This window comes from Python bivittatus, unplaced genomic scaffold (genome assembly GCF_059951505.1).
Source record: "Python bivittatus isolate LINGU-HERP-01145 unplaced genomic scaffold, Pbiv_v1 ctg000160_np1212, whole genome shotgun sequence".
NCBI lineage: Eukaryota > Metazoa > Chordata > Lepidosauria > Squamata > Pythonidae > Python > Python bivittatus.
In genome coordinates this window covers 10,232,373-10,250,540 of record NW_028277076.1, presented here as the reverse complement: position 1 = coordinate 10,250,540, position 18,168 = coordinate 10,232,373, and the positions used below count along the sequence as shown (strand labels likewise).

Sequence of the window (18,168 nt, the reverse complement as noted above, 5' to 3'; positions counted from 1 at the left end):
CATGTGTTCTTCCCTGGATCCGAGGGCGAGTGCCCGGGTGATTGCTCCAGCCCTGCTCCTCTGCCAGCTGCCTGACGCAGGGATGCACGGAGATAAGGCACCGGGAAAAGCTACACCATTTTTAGCCTAGGCCAGACGGCCAAGGCTAAAACCCAGATACCCTGGCGCCGGACACGTTGCATACCGTCATTTTTGGAGCCTGTGGATTGCGCTCAGGGACCAAAACCCGCAGTCACGTTTGGTCCTGCGCCCCATCTCCCGCCCCTCCCAGGCGGGCGCCTGAGTCTTCAGCAACTTCAGGGGAGGGCGCATCCCGGTCAGGGAGGGGCCCAGGAACCATCGTCTACCTCGTTGGTGGACTTTGGGCAACGTCGGTTGTCGGCGATGGTTCCTGGGCCCCTCCCTGACCGGGGAGGATCCTTCTCCGGGGAGGGGGGCGAGGGTAGCCGGGCAAGGAGGAGCGAGGGGCGCCCACGGCTCGAGCTGCCACGTCTCCCGGCCGTTAGGGTTAGGGTTAGGGTTAGGGTATTCCGCTCCGTTTGAACGCCGCCTAGAGCGGCTAGGTAGAAGATCCGCTCTGGCCCAAAGTCACCCTCCCGCCGCCTCATCAGCCCCCGCCCTCCGCAGCTGGGCCCAGTGTCCCCGACGCTCCGAAACCCGGAGGTCACCTGCTGCGGCTCCTCAGCACGCGCAACCGCCGGCGCCGCTTCCTTCCGTCGCCACCAGCGCAGCAGCAGCCCCAGCTGCCGCTGCCGCCGCCGCCGCCATCTTGCAACATCCGGCTCCAGCGGCAGCGCTGACGTGTCACGTTCGCCCCGTGCGTGTGACATCATCACGCCAGCGAGCCATTTCTGCCCTTCCGCAGAAATAGACCTATGAAATTTAGAGTCGCCCCTCACAGAGTCTAGTCCTTGGAAGCCGTTATGCCAGAAACAAAGGGGCAACGTGTGGGCACGAGGGGAGGCGGAGCAACTACAACTCCCTGCAGCCCCAGTCAGCATGTCCAATGGGAAGGGACGCTAAAGTTGTAGCTTAGCAAACGTCTGGATGCCCACAGGGTGCAAATTCACCTGGCTGAACGAAAGGCATAATGCCGAGGCGTTCCATCCGGTCTCCAAGCAAAGCAGGGTTACTGAATCAGATTGTTTGGATTCGGGTCTCATGAAATGATGCGTTTAAGCGTGGTTGGCGAAGATTGTGGCTTGGTAGTCGTGCGAACGTAGCCAAGTGCGACAGCACCTGCGTCGTTCATTGAGAAAGCCCCAGTGAGTTGAGCTTTATCGCAGGTCACATGCCTTCTTTTCTGAGGACAGGCCCTTGGAAGAGTGATAAGTAGACTTCGAAGTTCCGGATTCCGACCATAGACATTGTCCCTCTATAATTTCTATCTCTATGGAGACATGTCTCACCTTTTCCTATTTAAATGTCTCAACAGCTACTTCCGTTTCCAACCGAATATCCGTGGCCAAAGAACTTTGGGCCAGAGCGGATCTTCTACCTAGCCGCTCTAGGCGGCGTTCAAACGGAGCCCGGAAGTGTCCACGTTTTCTGCTCGTCAATAAAAGCCCTTCGAGCATTTTCGTTCCCGGGTAATTCCTACCCTGTAGGGAAGTTCGGCTTCCTCCGGCAGATGGAGGCGGAAACAGCCGAAGTTGGATCGGGCTGGCCCTCGATCGCCTCACCGCAGCCGGACGGGGAGAGGCGGTACTGTGGCTTGACTCTGAGCATACTAAGAGTGCTCGAGCCTAAAGGAAAGAACTTCAGAAACAAAACCGCAATTAAGCAGATTTTTTGTTAAGCAGGGATTTGCTGACAGGCTCATCAAGACAGTCAAGAAGTGAAGACCTTTGGCAGATTCTGTTGCATTTTTAAAAGCTTTTCTGACAAATCAAGATGTCAAGTTTAATCCTGCCTAAGTATATCTTCTTTTGAATTAAAGAAAAAAATTAATGATGCATCAAACTACAGCATTATAGCTATGGACATTATTTTATTATTATTTCCCAGCTATAGACATTATTTTATTATTGATATTATTTCCCAGCTATGGGCATTATTATTTTATTATTCATATTATTTCCCAGCTATTGACATTATTTCCAACAGCACCTGCACCAGCTGAAGTTTCCTGGCGGTCTTCAAGGGCAGCCCCACACAGAGTGATGTGCAGTAGTCCAGCTACAAGAACCCGAGTCCTTCTCCACCCCTCTCTCCCTGGAGATCCGTGGATCCATCACAAGTTGGACCTGAGATGCTGTAAATCCCTCGGACTCCCCATCTTGGCCTCCCACCAACAAACGAGAGGCATCTTACCCACAAAATGCCCCCAATCCTAACCATGATTCACTCTCACTTCTTCCACAGAAGGTCAAGAGGCCATTGGAGGCTGGACAGGTGAAGGACTGATGGCCCCGGGGGTCTCTTCTGTGTACGTTCCTCAGTGTGCTCCTCTGGATTGACATTATTTATTAAATTTATATAGCGCCCCCCCCCCCCAATCTCGGGTTCGATCGGCCAGGGACTTGCATTTGGTGGGTCCCAGGAGGTGGGCCTTCTTTGCCGTGGCCCTTTTGTGGAACATTCTCCCTCCTGAAGTGAGGCTCGCCCCTTCCCTGCTGTCGTTCAGGAGGTCCCTCAAGACCTGGTTGTGTCATCAGGCCTGGGGGCCTTTGGCAACCGGACGTTCTTAGATGGCTCCACTGCGATTGATATTCTCCTCTCTGTGTGGGGTTTGTATACAAACACACGTGTGTGTGTTTGTATGCATGTGTGTGTGTAGAAGGCTATGGCATGCTATTTTGTATTGTTGCAACAAAATTGCACAAAACGGCTGTGTCTGTAAACTCACCAGGGATTTATTTTTGTTGGCATAAATATGGCAATTGACTTCTCTTTTATTTCCCATGAGTCAAAGAATCCAAGCCTGTCCATTGGATGAAAATGGTTTTGATTTCCAACAGCTGGGAATTAAAAATTTCAGGAATGGAGAATTGCATTTACCTGTGATTTTTCCCAGCAAGATTTTTATTAGCTCTTATCACGGCCTAATATTTGGGCTGATAAGGCCCCGTTTGCATGTCTGAGCACCCTCACCCCTCCATCTTACAGATAAGCTGGCGTGATGTACCAAGATGACTTCAAGGTCAGTTACATTTTAATTTCCCCAGTCTTCTTCCTTCCTCTAACCCCGTGATTAAGTCTTCTGGAAACTAGAAAGGGTACGGTGCCTTCGTAGAACTTTGGCCAACCTGATTAAAGGTATTGCCTCAATGGGCTCTGACGTTTTTCTCTCACAATCAACACGGAGAATTAATCGTGTTTATCTCAGTGAAACGTGTAAGAATGCTTTTCAAGGGCTTATGAGCCCCTGCAGCTTTGGGAAAGACCCCACACCTTTCCTTCCCTGAATTAAATTATCTAATCTGGAAGAAAAGCAAGACCGCAACCAACATTTCTAAATGCCGACCGGCATAGTTTATTGCAAATCATTTAACAAAATAAAATAAAAGGCATCATTTTTGCAAACTACAATTTTGCGTGTTCTTTTTTTTTTTTTAATTACAGAAGGTTCGCTTGTTTTTACTCTCCCACATCGCTGACTTACAAACTACAGTCTAATTTATAAAACATAAAAGGTTTGACACCAAGAGGGGCGTTTAAAAATCACTCACTGCAGATATACCACAGTATCTGCACTTCCCTGTTTCCTAAGATGTGGGTCCTCCGGAGGCCCTTCTCCAAGCAAAAAAGGAGCTTGGGGGATGATCAGAAGATGCCCCCCAGAGATGGCACGACTGTATTCACCATCCAAAGCGCAAAGAACATTCTCTCCTGGATTACCGTCCATGAAAATATGTACTACCTTGCCCAAAGATGGGCTGCCAACGCAGTTTACAGATCAGTCCAACCTTGGTTTACTCAGAAGACAGTCCCTTTAAATTCAGTCCGAAGGGTGCAAGCTCAGGTCGCAATCTTACCGGCTAAGCCTAATGTTTCATCTCTTGAGCAATATTCTCAACACCCCTCACTGGTGCAACGTTTTCTTTCAGCTTAATCATTTAGATTTTTTAAACAAAATCCACCCATATCGTTTTACGTAAAAAAACCCCACCCCATATTTACAAAACATTAGCTTTGCCATAGGCGCATACTCTATATATATATATATATTTATTTGTATACAAATTCAGCCGCTCCGCCTGCCCAGCTGGCTCCGTTCTCCTGGTCTCTAGAAGAGAATCCATCTATCGCAAACCCAGGGTGCCAATCCTAAAAAGTAGGGAGCTCTTTCGTTTCGACAGGGCAAAGGACAAAAACTCACTTCCCTGCTTTCTGACGGCAGTTCTGTAACGAGAATTTCGAGGATCCCACTCCGGCTATTAAATGCAAGGGTGTTGGCGTTCTGACATTGGGCAGAGGCTGGACAGAAGCTGGTACTATCAACTTGTGGTGAAGTTTTGCTAAGTCACATCTCTGTTGCATGAAAAGCGGCTTCTTCCGACTGCCAGCCTGCTAATGACTCCTTTTCTGCCCCTCTAGAAACCCTGAATTCAAGGCAGCGTCCACCTTCTCCAACCACCTCCTGCAACCTGTCTTTAATCCTCACTGCCTAAAGCTTCTGGACGTTGCTGCCTCAAGACACTGACCACTGGGGAAGGCTGGCCATGAACGCTCCGGTGCCTTTAGCAACCCCGCTGCTTTTGTAGGGCTTTGCAGGTCATCGCCAGCCCCTTAAATTGAACCCAGAAGCAAACTGGGAGCTAACACAGCTCACAGAGCAGGTGTGATGTGCGCAGGACTCTGCCCACACTGCCGCGTTTTGCACCGGCTGAAGCTCCCGGATACCATCACGCCACTTACAGAACGCACTCCTGTGCTTTGGAGGCCAGGAAGCTGACAGAAGAGGTTGAGCCTTCCGCCCTGGACTTTGGCAAGTGGAGTTAATTTTCTATCTCGAGTGCCGGGCTCCAGAAAAAAGGGTTATCCTTTAAACCCAGGGAGCCCACTTCCCTTGCTTCTCATTCCCAACTTCCCCATCAGCCTTCCCCAACCTGGTGTCTTTGTAAAGTGGTGGGTCTACCACCTCCCATCGCCCCCAGCCAACACCCCCCTTGACTCCCTGCAGATAGGAGGCAGGGCGCTGGAAAGGCGAGGGAAGAGAGTTAGTTGATGCAAGATCCCAATTTTGCCCTCCCATAGAAGTGAATGGCCACTATCTACACCTCTTGGTGGGGTTTAGGAGGCAAAACCCTCCAGGCTCGGCCAACGTGGTCTTGCTCCCACCCAGGAGTCCCATGGAGATTACCTTTTTCCATCTTCCTGCTGGGGGCGCCAACGGACCCTCAACCTTCCCTTGGAGTAATTTTAACATATCTTGTAATTTTTTGCTTTCTTCAAAGGAAGGGTGATGTTCTTAAGTACATTGCCCAAGGGTGTGAAATTATCACAACCGCCTCATTTAAAAACACAGGCTGTTACTGCCTTACTCTGTGCTGGACCCTGTGCAGGTTTCCCTTTCCTTTTACATTTGCAACAGATGGGGCACATCTGTGGGGTGGCAAGAGAGGGGAGGAGGCATCTGGAATTCATTTTCAGCTTAAAACCCCAGATCCTGATTTTTGATCATAGGCAGTGTTTAAAATAAATAAAGGAACAAGTTCAGCTTTCATGCAAAAAGATGGATAAACTATGTAATACTGAAATTTTAATACAAAGATTCATGGTGGGAATTCTAAAATGTTTCCCACTCCATATATCAACCTTCCATATCTTTGGGACCACCTATATGTATTGGTACCATTTTCCAGAATTCCCACCTTCATGCTAGCTAGGAATTCTGGGACTGGAATCTAACACATCTGGAAGCATCCAGATGCAGAAAGCTGATATACATATCCTCAATCCCAAGGGAATATTTTAAAGCACTCTTTAAAAATAAACCATCAACTTATATTTAAATTATCATTTTTCCTTATATAGGTACATTTTTTAAAAAATTGCCCCTCCCCTTTTTATTCAGTTTAAAAAATGAACAGGAAAAATATCCTGATCAATAAATACGTGTCATTTTACTATCATGGATCTTTGCTTACAGCTTTACAGAAGGACGTTTCTCTAGGCAAAAGCACGGTACAAGTGTTTCTTTAAAAAAAAGTCCTTAATTAAAAAAAAAGTCCCCATTAATAGATTTTCTACTTCTTGGAATAGTAAATGCAACCCATGGAATTTTTAACAGAATGTATAAATAAAAAGGCAGTGTTTTCACATGAAAGAAAAAGTACATAAATAAATACTAAAAAAAAAAAAAGGGAAAAACACATTGACATTTCCCCTTGCAATGTATGCAAAAATATTTCTTTTAAAAAAGGAAGGATTCCTCCAGTCCGGCCACGGGGCCTCTCCGCCCCGCGTGGCAGCTGCCTGGGTGCTGCTCAGACCCCCTTACTTGAAAGCCTCCGGGATGCGCCCCACCTGTGGCTGCACGCTGGTGGGCGGGCTGGAGATCCCCTCCGACCAATCGGAGACGTTGGAATGGGGGGAGGAGCTCGACCACTGGTCCGGCGACTCTGGGGACGGCGTCAGGAAGGGGTGGTCGGGGACCTGGAGCTGATGGCTGGGCGTGTGGTCCATGGGGGACGGGTAGCTGTGCTGGGACGGCGGGGTCAGGAACTGGGTGGCCGCCAGGGTCTGCGGCAGGGCGGAGGGCAGCGAGGTCGCCAGCACCTGGGTGTCCTGCGGCAGGATGGCGTGGATGGCCAGGGCCCCGCCGCTCACTTGCTGCTGCAGGTCCGCCGGGCTCAGCTCGCTCCCAAGGAAGCTCGCCCCCACTTGGGGGGCAGTGTTCGTGGCCCCGCTGTGGGCTGGCGGCGGGGGCTGCGGTTGCTGCTGCTGCTGGGGCTGCAGCAGGTGCTGCTGGGGAGGGGCCGGCAGATGGCTGTTCTGGACGGGCTGGTAGGTCATCAGGGGAGGCAGAGCGGTGCTGGGGAGGCCACCATGCAGGGGCGCCAGCAGCCCGTGTTGCAGGGCCTGGCTGGCGGAGTGCGTGCCCTGCGGGAGGCCGCTCCTCAGCGGGTTGTACTGGCCGGGCACCAGGCTGTTCTGCAGGCGGCTCAGCCACTCGCACTGGCTCCCACTGACGGCGAAGTTGAGCGGGGCCCCGCCCAGGATGGTGCTGGGGCTGGAGACGGGGAGGTGGGACAGGCGGGGCGGCCCCGGCTCGAACGGCTGCATCTGGCCGGCCCCCAGGCCCAGATCCGGCTTGCCCACCAGGTTGAGGTGGCTGATGCTGAGGTGGGGGTCGGGCATGCCGGGCAGGTGGTTGAGTGGCATGGAAGGAGAGGGCTGGAAGGGGGAGGTCATCAAGGGCGGGGAGGCCACGTCCGACAGGTACCCATGGGGAGATTCCAGGGAGTCGACCGGTGAGAGGACACCGGAGCCGTCCAGCAGGCACCCTTTGCCCTCCTGGGACTTCTTCCGGGGGGCTTTGAGCCCCTTGGACTCCTTCCCGTTGCAGCTCAGCCCCTTTGTGCTCGGCTTCCGGGCCTTCTTGCTCTGGAGGCCCGGCTTCAGGTTGCCCATGTAGCCGCTGGGCGAGCACAGCGGCGGGGAGAGCGTGGGTGCCCCCAGGGGCCCGCTGTGCAAGGGTGGGCTCCGCACCAGGTTGTACTCATCCAGGAGACGCACGATGTCGTGGTGCATGCGCTCCTGGGCGATGTCGCGGGGCAGGCGGTCCATGTGATCCGTGATGTCCCGGTTGGCAAAGCTGTCCAGAAGGACTTTGGCCGTTTCGTAGCTCCCTTCTTTAGCTGCCAAGAACAAGGGGGTCTCTTCCTAAAACACAGGAAAGCAGGGCTTCAGACCCCTGGAATGAATGGGATTGCCCAGCTGCCTTGCTTTGAGACAGGAAAAGTGGGTGGGCGGGTGGGCAGGGGAGTTAAAGGGGGATAAATCTGTTGCTCAATAACATCTACTCTGATTTTGGAATTTCCTTCCTTCGTTCCACTCCCCTGCTTCTTGAAAACCATGCCCACTGAAGAGAAAACTTGAAAGCACCAACCCTTTCTAAATGCCACTTTGGTGGATGGTCCTAATCAACGTCTTAAATAACCATCTGTGTCATCGTCGTTTTCATGGCCATCATTGTTTCTTGTGTGTGTGTGTGTGTGTGTGTGCCTTCGAGTTAGTTTTTGACTCCTGGGGGCTGCCTGGACCATGCCTGCAGTCTTTTTGGCAAGGTTTTTCAGAAGTGGTTTGCCATTGCCTCCTTCCCAGGGCTCTGAGAGAGTGACTGGCCCAAGGTCGCCCACTGGCTTTGTGGCTAAGGCAGGAGTAGAACTCACGGCCTGCCGGTTTCTAGCCTGGAGCCTTCACCACCACGCCAAACTGGCTCTATTGTTTCTTTGCAGAGAGATAATGGAACGGAATCGTTTCTTTACACACAGATAATGCCTTGGCTGGCTTCCCAAGCGAGAATTGCTGCTGGCTTAACTCTCAACAAGACCATCAACCCATCCATTCCTACTAAGGTTCCTGCACAGTGAAGCAGAAAGTGTTTGAAGCCACCTTTGGAAAATGCCTGGATGTTTGTGGGAAGCAGCAACTGCCTAGATAGGAAATGGGGGGGGGGGGGTGTCTGCGTGCATGGGGATCTGAAGTTTAATTGTGGGCTGCCTGGTTTGCACACCGGGATCCATGACTCCAGGGCCACTTCGGGCTGCAAGACTGTAGCAGTTGCCAACGCTTGCTCAACAAGGAGGCAAGCCCCTCCTTGTTCCTGGTGGGCCCCCAGGGGGTTCAGGGCTCCTGGCTGAGCTCCCCTGGCTGAGGGAGGGCTTGCACTTACACCCTGCTTTTTCTCTGATGAATTTAAACCTGCGTCTATGTCAGCTCCCCCAGGTAGACCAAGCCAGGGAATCAACTCCACAGGAAGGCAAAAAATACTCATGTGAATTAAGGAGGTGTCTGCCTGAGTCGCCAAGTTTTTCCCCTTGTCACCTCGGCCCATCCCTGCCCAGGTCGTCTTCCTTACTTTCTACAGTCCACGAGGCCGTCTCCCATTTTCAAGCTCCCAACAAAATCTTTGTGGGGTATGTTGTAGGAAGAGAGGGGGACCGGGCCAAAGGCACCAAGGGAGCTCCGTCAAACTGGGTCTCTCGCAGACCAGCCTTGAACCACGATGCCCCACTGACCTTGTTATTCTGCATGTCCTTGTTAGCCCCGTTCTTCAGCAGCACCAGGGCGGCATCGACGTTGTTCACAGCGGCAGCCCAGTGCAGGGCGGACTTCCCTGGAGGGAGAGAAGAGGGTGAGACCATCAGCAGGCCATTCCGTGGCCTCCTTCTGCAGACCTTTCATGGAAGACTTGGGGATGCTGGTACCTAGATCATCAACGGCATTGACGTCAGCGTGGCAGCTGATGAGATCTTCCAGCATGCCTTCAACCGCCAAGCGGGCAGCCAAAATCAGGGGCGTGGTCCCGTCATGCATGCGGGCATCCAGGTCAGTGGCCCTGTTCCGGATCAGAATCTGTCCCAGGGAGAGAAACACCCTGGTTAGTGGATGCTCGAAATTGGCTTATGTGCACAATTGGTAAACCACCCCAGCTTTTGTGGGAGGGAAGGTAGAAACGCCTCCCCAGGATGAGAGCAAGGGCCGCCCTGACCTGAAAGACGCCCTGGGCATCTGCTGACACGGCTGCGTGGAGTGGCGTCTTGCCCATGTGGTCCTGGATGTTGGCATCGGCACTGGCCTCCAGCAGCCGCTTGGCCGCATCCGAGCGGGCGTAACGTGCAGCCAGGTGAAGAGCCGTCTCTCCCGTGCGATCCGTTTGACTGTGCAGGTTGGCCCCTTGATAGATGAAATCCGAAATGACAGCGGGGGTGTCTTCCTCCTCCTCACTGTTGCCAGTCTCCAGCCCTCCTCCGCTGCAGGAGGCAATCATCAGGGGCGTGAATCCATCTGCAAAGGCAAAGGAAGGGGACCCGTCAGCCGCTGCGATGGGCCTGGAAGGCAGAGGCTGAAACCGGCAAGCAACAGCCATCCGCTCGGGGTCTGTTGCTCTCCGCAGCCTGGGAGGCATCGAGCAGCTGCAGCTGGTCTCAAAGGAAGCTCCGGAGCTGGGTGGAAGGAACACTCAACCCAGATTCACCAACACCACGGCCACCTTCATCTAAGGCACTACGGCCACGCAAATCCTCCACTTTAGGGACAGGTGCAACGTCTACACTAAAACAAGGGCTGATCCATAACAATCCAAGCTTAGCCTGGCCTAGTCACCGGCCCCTGTGAGCGCAGCCACAAGCGAAGACAAGGGCAAGAAGGTTTCGAGCTTCAAGATCTCTTTTGGTTTTGTCCACCACCAGCGTCCAGCATAATACCAGGAGAACTGAGGAACACTGACCAGGGGAATTCAAGGACCAGAGCTAAATGGGCCTCTGTGCCCTGCTGTACAACCCTGAGAGGAAGGATTTGGTCACTGTCCTTCACGTGACCAAGGCTGCTTCTTGGAGACCCCGATTAGCCTTCTCCCTTTCATCTCTGCACCGCAGACCCCTATTCCTTTCTATCTGCCCAAGTCTGCAGTTTAGACCTAATAATACTGGCCAGCCTTATACATTCTTGCAACGGGGACAACAGAAAGAACCCCCAAGCATGGCATCCAGCACCCTTATAGGAAAACACAAATCACACCTTGGTCTTGCACTGGACAGCTCCACTCTTTATCTGTTATTGTGGTTGAGATGGTTACCCACTCACCACGCAGCCCAGGGTGGCCAACGAAAAACAGCAAATAACAAACAATTAAAACATACTACATCATTAAAATGGGCTCCCGACCCAGGTCTCTGAGGCCTCTTAAAAGACAGGCAGGGTCAAGGCCGTCTGGATCTTGGGGGGAGGGGGAGGTTGGGGGAATGGTCTTTTCCAGAATCCAGGCTAGCAAACTAGCTCTCCCGTTCAGATTTACTCCTTACCCGGCCCTCGTACGTTGACGTCCATGCAATCTGCATCGATCTCCCCCTGCGGTGGTGTGGGGGCCATGGAGGAAATGCGCAGGTCGGCCGCATCCAGGTGCTGTTGCGTCCACTGCCTGTGGTCAGATAGCTCATCGGGCAGCATGACCTGCTCCTCTACCTGGGAAGAGAGCGAAGGAGAAGCTGCGTGACGATCTGCTTGCCAGAGCCACCCATAGTCACACTTCCAGCAAAATGCTTGTTATAGAGAAAGGCCAAGATGGATCTATGCGTCTTGAGATCGGAAATTCAAATGTGTTACTTAGGAGTTGGTTTTGCATAGTCACGTTTCCTGATGTCTAGGGAAAAATGGACAAGGAAGGGAATAGATAAAGGAAGTATAACCACAGGATCAAAGAGGTGGTTTTTGGAGGTCAGAAATTCACACGTCAGGCTGTGGGATCTGCAGATGTTCAGGGAGCTTCTTGAAGCTTCTGCAAGCCGGTTGAAGCATCGTTTTTTTGTTCCCGTGAGCAAAAATGTTTAACTGGGCAACTAAACACTTCACTGTTAGACAAGCGCTTTCCAAATATTGAACACGCTTCTCTCTCCAAGACCAGGACTGGTGCTCTTTTCATGCCCACATTCTCAGAATGCTCTGGGGGCAGCTGGCACGTCTCTTGCCTCTTTCCATCTCTTCGTTCTTTCGATGGAAAATCATGAAGGAAGGAAGATGGAACAGACAGTGTATTCTGACTGCGCAGCTCTCCACCTGGAAGCACTGATGTTTCCACTAATCCAAGTGAAGGATACATCAAGGTAACCCTGTACTAAAATCTGCCCTCTTTCTCAGCCTTTTCTTCTCAGGCAAAACAAAAAAGCAAAAAAACCAAGTTTGTGGTCCTACTTTATTCCTTGGGAGCTTGGGAATTTAGTTTAGTTTGAATTTCTCTTGGTGGGAAACTCAAAACTCTTTTTTGAGTTTTCTTGCTCCCTCTATTGTTGCAGACGTATTTCTGGCTGCATCTTTCCATCCCAAAATTCCCCCACCTCCCCTTTCTGAACTGAGAAAGCCCCCCAAGGAGAACTTGGTTCTAACTGCTTCTGAAATGGGACCCCAGGCCAGAGACAACCAGGGAGAGGACTGTACCACGGAAGGGAGGACACACAATTTCAGGCGTCACTGAAGAATTGCAAGATTACGCTCCTTCCATGAAAATGTCCCCCAAATTCTCTTCTTCTTCGAGAGAAATCCCAAATGCAAATTCAAACTGAATGAGAAGCGACTGAAAAGAAAAGTCAGGAGGATTTTCTGGCACTTGCTAGGGTGAGAGTATCATCTTCCCATTTAATCTCTGCACAACCTTCGGGCCAGAAGCAAAGGATCCCTCGCAAGCTTACTCGAAATTTCTTGGTGTCGAGCATCTCTTCATCTCCCCACTCGTTCTGATTGTCATCCATCAGAGTACCGTTCGAAGCATTTTTCAAGGGTCTGGATGAGGGACGGTTGGGGGGAAAGGGAGAAGAAAGAGGCACAGAAATTAGGTCCACGTGGAAACAGTCAAGCAACACACTCTGATCGCCATCACCCAAATGAAGTGGAGTAATTAAAGATTAGGCAAACCAAATAATCTTCCCATTATTCTCACACTTCACACTCTTATCCATGCCAAGGGTGCCCCCCTCAAAGCTTCCCCAAATTCAGTAATTTTGGAAACTTTCTACCGAAGCAAAGCTAAACAGCAAGGGACTGAAATTAAGACCCAGACAACTAGGCCTTCTTGAAACAGACTGGTTCGGGTGATGTGCTTGTGTGCTCTTGATTTGTGCTATAAAAAATTACGCTATTTGTGTAAACACGGAATGCTCCCTCCAGAGTTATGAACTGGACACAGAAGAGGTCCAAGACTGGATGGTCTAGCCCAGGGGCTCTTCAACTGTTTGCGCTACTGACCCCTTTGAGAATCTTGTGGGACCTTTTTGGACCTTCTCTCTCTCTTTTAACCCCCCCCCCCCCGTTTTAAAAATGTGTTACCACTGGACCCTTTTTCAGGAAAACCTATTTAAATGTGTAACATAAAATACATAGATATAGATTGTCTTACACAAGGATGTCACTGATGCTCACGCTATTAAAATAACAAATTATAGTAATATCTGGGCTTCTTTATGAATCCATTAAATCCATAACAAGACAATAAATACATTTAAAAGAGACATAAGCTAAAATGAAACACTTTTGGAGTCTAGAGGCCATGAAATATAGCCAATTACTTCGTCACCTACAACCATTCTTGAACAAAAAGCTAAATTCCACTTGGAGGTTAATGAAAATAAAGCTGAAATTTCTGTGTCCATCCAAGTTCACAGATCCCCTGAAATTTATCCACGATGCCCACTGAGAGAGCATGAATTCAAAGGGCAGCTGTTAAATGTCCCCGCTGTTTCCAACACTGGCGCCCTCTGCCCAGTGGGGTAGAAGCAGAGCCAACAACACAGACTTGGTGCTATGCCCTACAGTTTGTCCTAAGTGGGGCAGAAAACCAGCTCTTTCCACAATCACCGGAATATCACTTCACCTCTATTTTCCCTAGACTGAAAAAGGAAGCAGAAATTCAAAACGGTTCATTAGACCTACGGTGGTAAAACAATGTAAACACCGGTCCAACAGCGTTCTCTTTTGCAAAATGGAAGCCAGAGCTGGCATGCCATAAACATTAAAAGTGCCCACAAAGTTGGGTTCCTACAATCTTAGTTAATAAGCCACCCTTGCTGTGCTCACTTCACATGCTTTTCCCAAACACGTAAAGCCCATTTTGGCTCAACCCAGACAAGGGTTAAGATTCCAGACAAGAGTTAACCCAGACAAGCGTTAGATTCCCACAACGCTATTTTAGCAAGTTGCGTGAACCAGCCTTTCCGGGTCAAGAGAGCGAGCGACGCTCTACGTTAACCCGAAGGAGAAAAGGAACCGGTCCAGATGCCAGTCAGCACCCAGACCTCTGCGAGGGGAAGGGGGGGTTACTCACTTCAGCCCCATGGAATCCTCCCCCAGCGGCTCCCGGCGTTTCTTCTTACTGGACTCGGTCACTTTGAATCCTTCGGGGAACCAGAGCTGCCCATGTTCCCTCCGCCGCCTGCGAGTTGCCAAGACGCCGACGCCGATGCAGAGGAGGAGGAAGAGAGAGGGTACCACCACGTACATAGGATACAACTGGTCACTCCTCGGGGAATCGGCCGTTTCGCCTACACCGCAAAGGCCAAGAGCGCAAGATCAGACCGAGGGAAGGCACACCACCGGCCAGAGGGACAGGCAAACTGAAGGCCAAGGAGGTCCACGCAGCCCCGCCAGCTCGCCCCCTCCTCCCTTCCCAACTCCGGAGGAGGAGGAGGAGGAGGAGGAGGAGGAGGAGGAGGAGGAGGAGGAGGAGGAGGAAAAGACGAGCAAGAAGGTCATTTTCTACGTGATTCATCAGCATTGCAAACTCTCTGCCAGTCCCGCAGCTGCGCTGGGGAAAAAAGCTTTCTTTCCTTTAAGGGAAAAAGGATTAGCCCATTTCAAATCATTGGATCCACATTGAGCTGTTAAGTCAAAAGGATTGAGGGGGATTTGGAAGGCGCAAACTTCAACTCTTCACATGTCACTGATCGATTACAAGGTTTGCGTTTGCTTCACCTCCCTCTTCCTTTTCTAGCAATAATTATTTTGAAAATAAACTCTGGAGGAGAGGCAAAACTTAAGAGATAGATTTTTTCCCCCTCCCACAAACAGCAGGGGAATGTGACTTTCTTTTTAAAAGGCGTTCAATTAATTGCTTAAGGTTCTGTTCACTGCAAACGTCAGAGATTTTACTCCTTGCATTTTACAGTTTTGGCCCCATCGTTTAGCATAGGCTTTTTACACCCTTGCAAGCTATACATTACACACATGGTGCACGTATACGTTTTTGGGGCCTTTGCTGTCTCTCTGCATCTTTTGACTCGACCTGCTTATAGGTGGAACCAGCCCCAAACTATAAGGTCCATTATTCGCCTAATCTCATTCCGTAAGATTAGAGTCCAAGCAAGTTTTGTTATTGCAAATCTGGTGGGAAACCCCAAATCACTCTGTGTTAATGCCAGGGTGGATATTTCACAGGGAGAAAGGTATGACGATTGGCTGATACAAGTAATGCCCTCTGTGTCTGTGCTCCATCTTTTAAAAAATTTATATTCTCTCGTTTTTTAAATTTTTATTAGCTTCTCCGTAGCCAATGACCAGGTATGAAAAATGCTGGTCTAATAAACAAATATTATATTGCTCTTGCAGCAGTTGCCTAAGGTCGGTTTCTCTTCAAATCCATGGGGACTAGGGACTTGCCTTCCTGGGTTTCAATGCAAATGAGAGCAAATAAAGCAGTTTCCCAACCATGCCAATTTCCAGGTGTGTGGACTTCAACTCCCAGAATTCCACAGCCAGCATAGCCATTGAGGAGAATTCTGGGAGTTGAAGTCCACGCACCTGGAAATTGCCAAGGTTGGGAAATGCTGAAATAAAGGAATAACAACATCACGCTCAAGTCAGGACCTGTTCTGGGATTAACATATTAAAACAAGCGTGTTCGGTTGTGGTGCCCAAACCTAGTTATGTAGAATTGAGACACTGCTCTACCAATGCTTCACTTGAGGTCAGGTTCCAGAATGTGACCACTTCTTATCTGATATTAGTTGAGAAAAATGATCTATTGATTACTGGTTTTGTGTATTAAAGAACTGCTTTAATAGAAATAATAGTAAAACAGGTAAAACAAAGGTAAGAGTTTAAAAGTAACACAACTACTGGTATATTGACAATGTTTGACTGTCAGAACCCTCATTTTAAATGTTTTTTTTCTTTTTCTCTTTTTCTCTTCTTTTCTTCTTTCTTCTTTTTTGTTTCTTTCTTTTTTCCCCCTCTTCTTTCTTTCCTTTTTCTCTATCTCTTTTCTCTTTTTTCCTTCTTTCCTTCTTATATATATATATGTTTTTGTCAGATTTATGTTTGAAGAATTTAATTTTCTATATTATTTGTTATATTTAATGTAGTCTGTATATAGCATTTTACAATAAAGTATTTGGGGGGAAAAAAGGTTCCAGAATGTGGAGGGATACAGAGGCAGGGGAACCAACTGGCAGCTGACATTTATTCTCCTTAAGTGGTGAATCTGGAATCCATTCATGAAGGCCCCAGCAACTTGGCATCAGTTGAAACCAAGCTGGAAGAGAGATGCTCTACTCCAGATGTTAAATGGGGTCTCCAACCCCTGGGATTCCCAGGTGAGTCCCCAGAGGGGGATTGTCAACAGGTTCTACTTACTCTTCACGGCTTCGATCTTGTAGGGAATGTCCAAGTTTCCGCTTGAGGCCAAGGCGCCCAGGAACGCGGCTACGTCGGTGGCGCTCTGGAAGCACTGCGAAGAGGACTGGATGCACTGGCGGTTGTCAATCTCCAGGTGAACAATTGACCTGCAGGTTTTGGGAAGGGAAAGATACAGAAATGAGCAACAGTGCTCCAACTGGAAAGAGACGACGGGCTCTTACACTGTTTTCTACCATCTCCACCCATCAGCGCAGGACTTAGCGACATCTCCATCAGTCCCAGGGCTGCTTAAAACTACTCCCAATTGCACCCTAACCCAGCCGTAGCCAGGCTGCATATTGTACCGGGTGACTCCTTATCAAGAGAAGTTCAGCACAGGCCTTTGGGCTATTCTCCTTGAACATCCTATCTTGAATATTCGCAGAATATTCTTCTCTCTGGCCACCTGGGCACAATTTCTGCTCAGCCCAGCTGATCAGGCCTAGGTTTGTTCTCCTGAAAGGGCAGGGCCACGCAATGCAGAGTCCCTCATCATCCTGCGGCAGGTTTATGCCTGGCCCTGAATGGCCTCGAACCCCACAATCCTGCCCTAGTCGCCTCAGTTCAGTTCTGGACGTGGTGCTTACCCACAGATGTCCACCTGGTCCAGCTCTCTCTTTGGCCTCCCACTGACCCTCGAGTGGAGGGCTGCCTTCATTCTGAACACCACTTCAGACACCTCTGGCCAGCTGTCCACAGACCTCTTGATGTGGTGCTTTTTCAGTTCTTCCGGATTCCCAAAATAAGGGAAGATCATGTATTCGCCCTTGGGGTCCTTCTTGAAAACCACGTTGGTGTGCAGAACGCGGCTGAGTTCCCGCAGGAAGTTCAGAGAGTTGTTCCTCAGGATCTCAGGGCTGATCAGCACCACCACCACCAAGGTCCCATCCGCAAGCTTCTCGGGCACGTTGTTGGCACAGTCAAGGCCGTCCCACTCACACTCTGCGCTGTTGCACCCCTGGTCACAGTTGCCGTCAGAAAAGTGATCCTTGCAGTACTGATCGTAGAGAGGGCTGCCGGGACAGAGAGAGGAACAAGTGAGGCCAACAGGACCACTCAAGGCCATGGATCGTCTGGACACACAGGAGGCCGACTGCTATTGCTCCCAAGTAAGCCACTCAAACTCATCTTCAGGGGCCAAGAAGAGGGGCCCCATTTCAAAATTCACACCCAAGGCAAGGGGGAGCAGGACAACTCAACAAAAAGGGGGCTGAACAACGAAAAAGCTTGAAAGGTTTCAATGAAAGGACACACAAAAATTAAAAAATGGCAGTGGGTGACACCTTCCTCATCTCTTCGCTGCATGAAGCTGACATCTTGCAAAGCTGAGAGTAGACCAAAGCTCCAAGGTAGACCAGACTAGGAAACCAGAGTTATGCAGGCTAATTTATTTCATAAATATTATTTTTTAATTATAAGGCTATAGTAAGAGGCTTTTGCAAGTCTGAATGCCCTTCCCCCTTCCCTCCCTTGTCTTCCTGAGAACTAGGGGGGTCTTGTCTGAGATGCTGCCATGTTCTCACAAAGTCCCAGGTTCTAATCTTCTTTCAGCTGAGTGTCAGTCTTATCAGGTAGACCAGACCAGAAAATCAAGTCCACCAGAAGGCTGAAACTACCTTTATGAGATTGGCTCTAATAACAGAATCTCGCAAATCTGATTGTGCCAGACCTCCTCCCCCTTCTTATCCTCATGTGAGTTAGGGTGGTCTCTGCTGAATGTGGATCCTCACCTGAATTAGGGTGCTTCCAAGTGTTATCTCGCTTCTCTGGACTTAAAAATGCTTCACCCCCTTCGGCCAGGTAACGGTTCTTGCGTATCTCCATCAAGGTCATTTCCCT

General features: G+C 50.0%; 2 protein-coding genes across 4 annotated transcripts in view; both read right to left on the bottom strand.

Moving 5' to 3' along the window:
* The window catches only part of SEC16A (SEC16 homolog A, endoplasmic reticulum export factor), a 39,543-nt gene extending 38,735 nt beyond the window's left edge, over positions 1-808 (bottom strand). For both annotated transcript variants that reach the window (XM_088147214.1, XM_088147215.1), the window contains exon 1: positions 669-808. The gene's annotated coding sequence lies outside the window, so the exon portion shown is untranslated. The remainder of the gene's footprint in view (positions 1-668) is intronic.
* A 2,643-nt stretch (positions 809-3,451) lies between these two features.
* The window catches only part of NOTCH1 (notch receptor 1), an 80,938-nt gene continuing 66,221 nt past the window's right edge, over positions 3,452-18,168 (bottom strand). For both annotated transcript variants that reach the window (XM_088147213.1, XM_088147212.1), the window contains 9 exons: positions 16,917-17,342; positions 16,288-16,436; positions 13,982-14,198; positions 12,354-12,444; positions 10,974-11,133; positions 9,662-9,957; positions 9,378-9,525; positions 9,189-9,286; positions 3,452-7,830 (listed from right to left, as the gene is read on the bottom strand). In XM_088147213.1, coding sequence (XP_088003339.1) covers positions 6,442-7,830; positions 9,189-9,286; positions 9,378-9,525; positions 9,662-9,957; positions 10,974-11,133; positions 12,354-12,444; positions 13,982-14,198; positions 16,288-16,436; positions 16,917-17,342 — 2,974 coding nt within the window. In that variant the 3' untranslated portion in view covers positions 3,452-6,441. The remainder of the gene's footprint in view (positions 7,831-9,188; positions 9,287-9,377; positions 9,526-9,661; positions 9,958-10,973; positions 11,134-12,353; positions 12,445-13,981; positions 14,199-16,287; positions 16,437-16,916; positions 17,343-18,168) is intronic.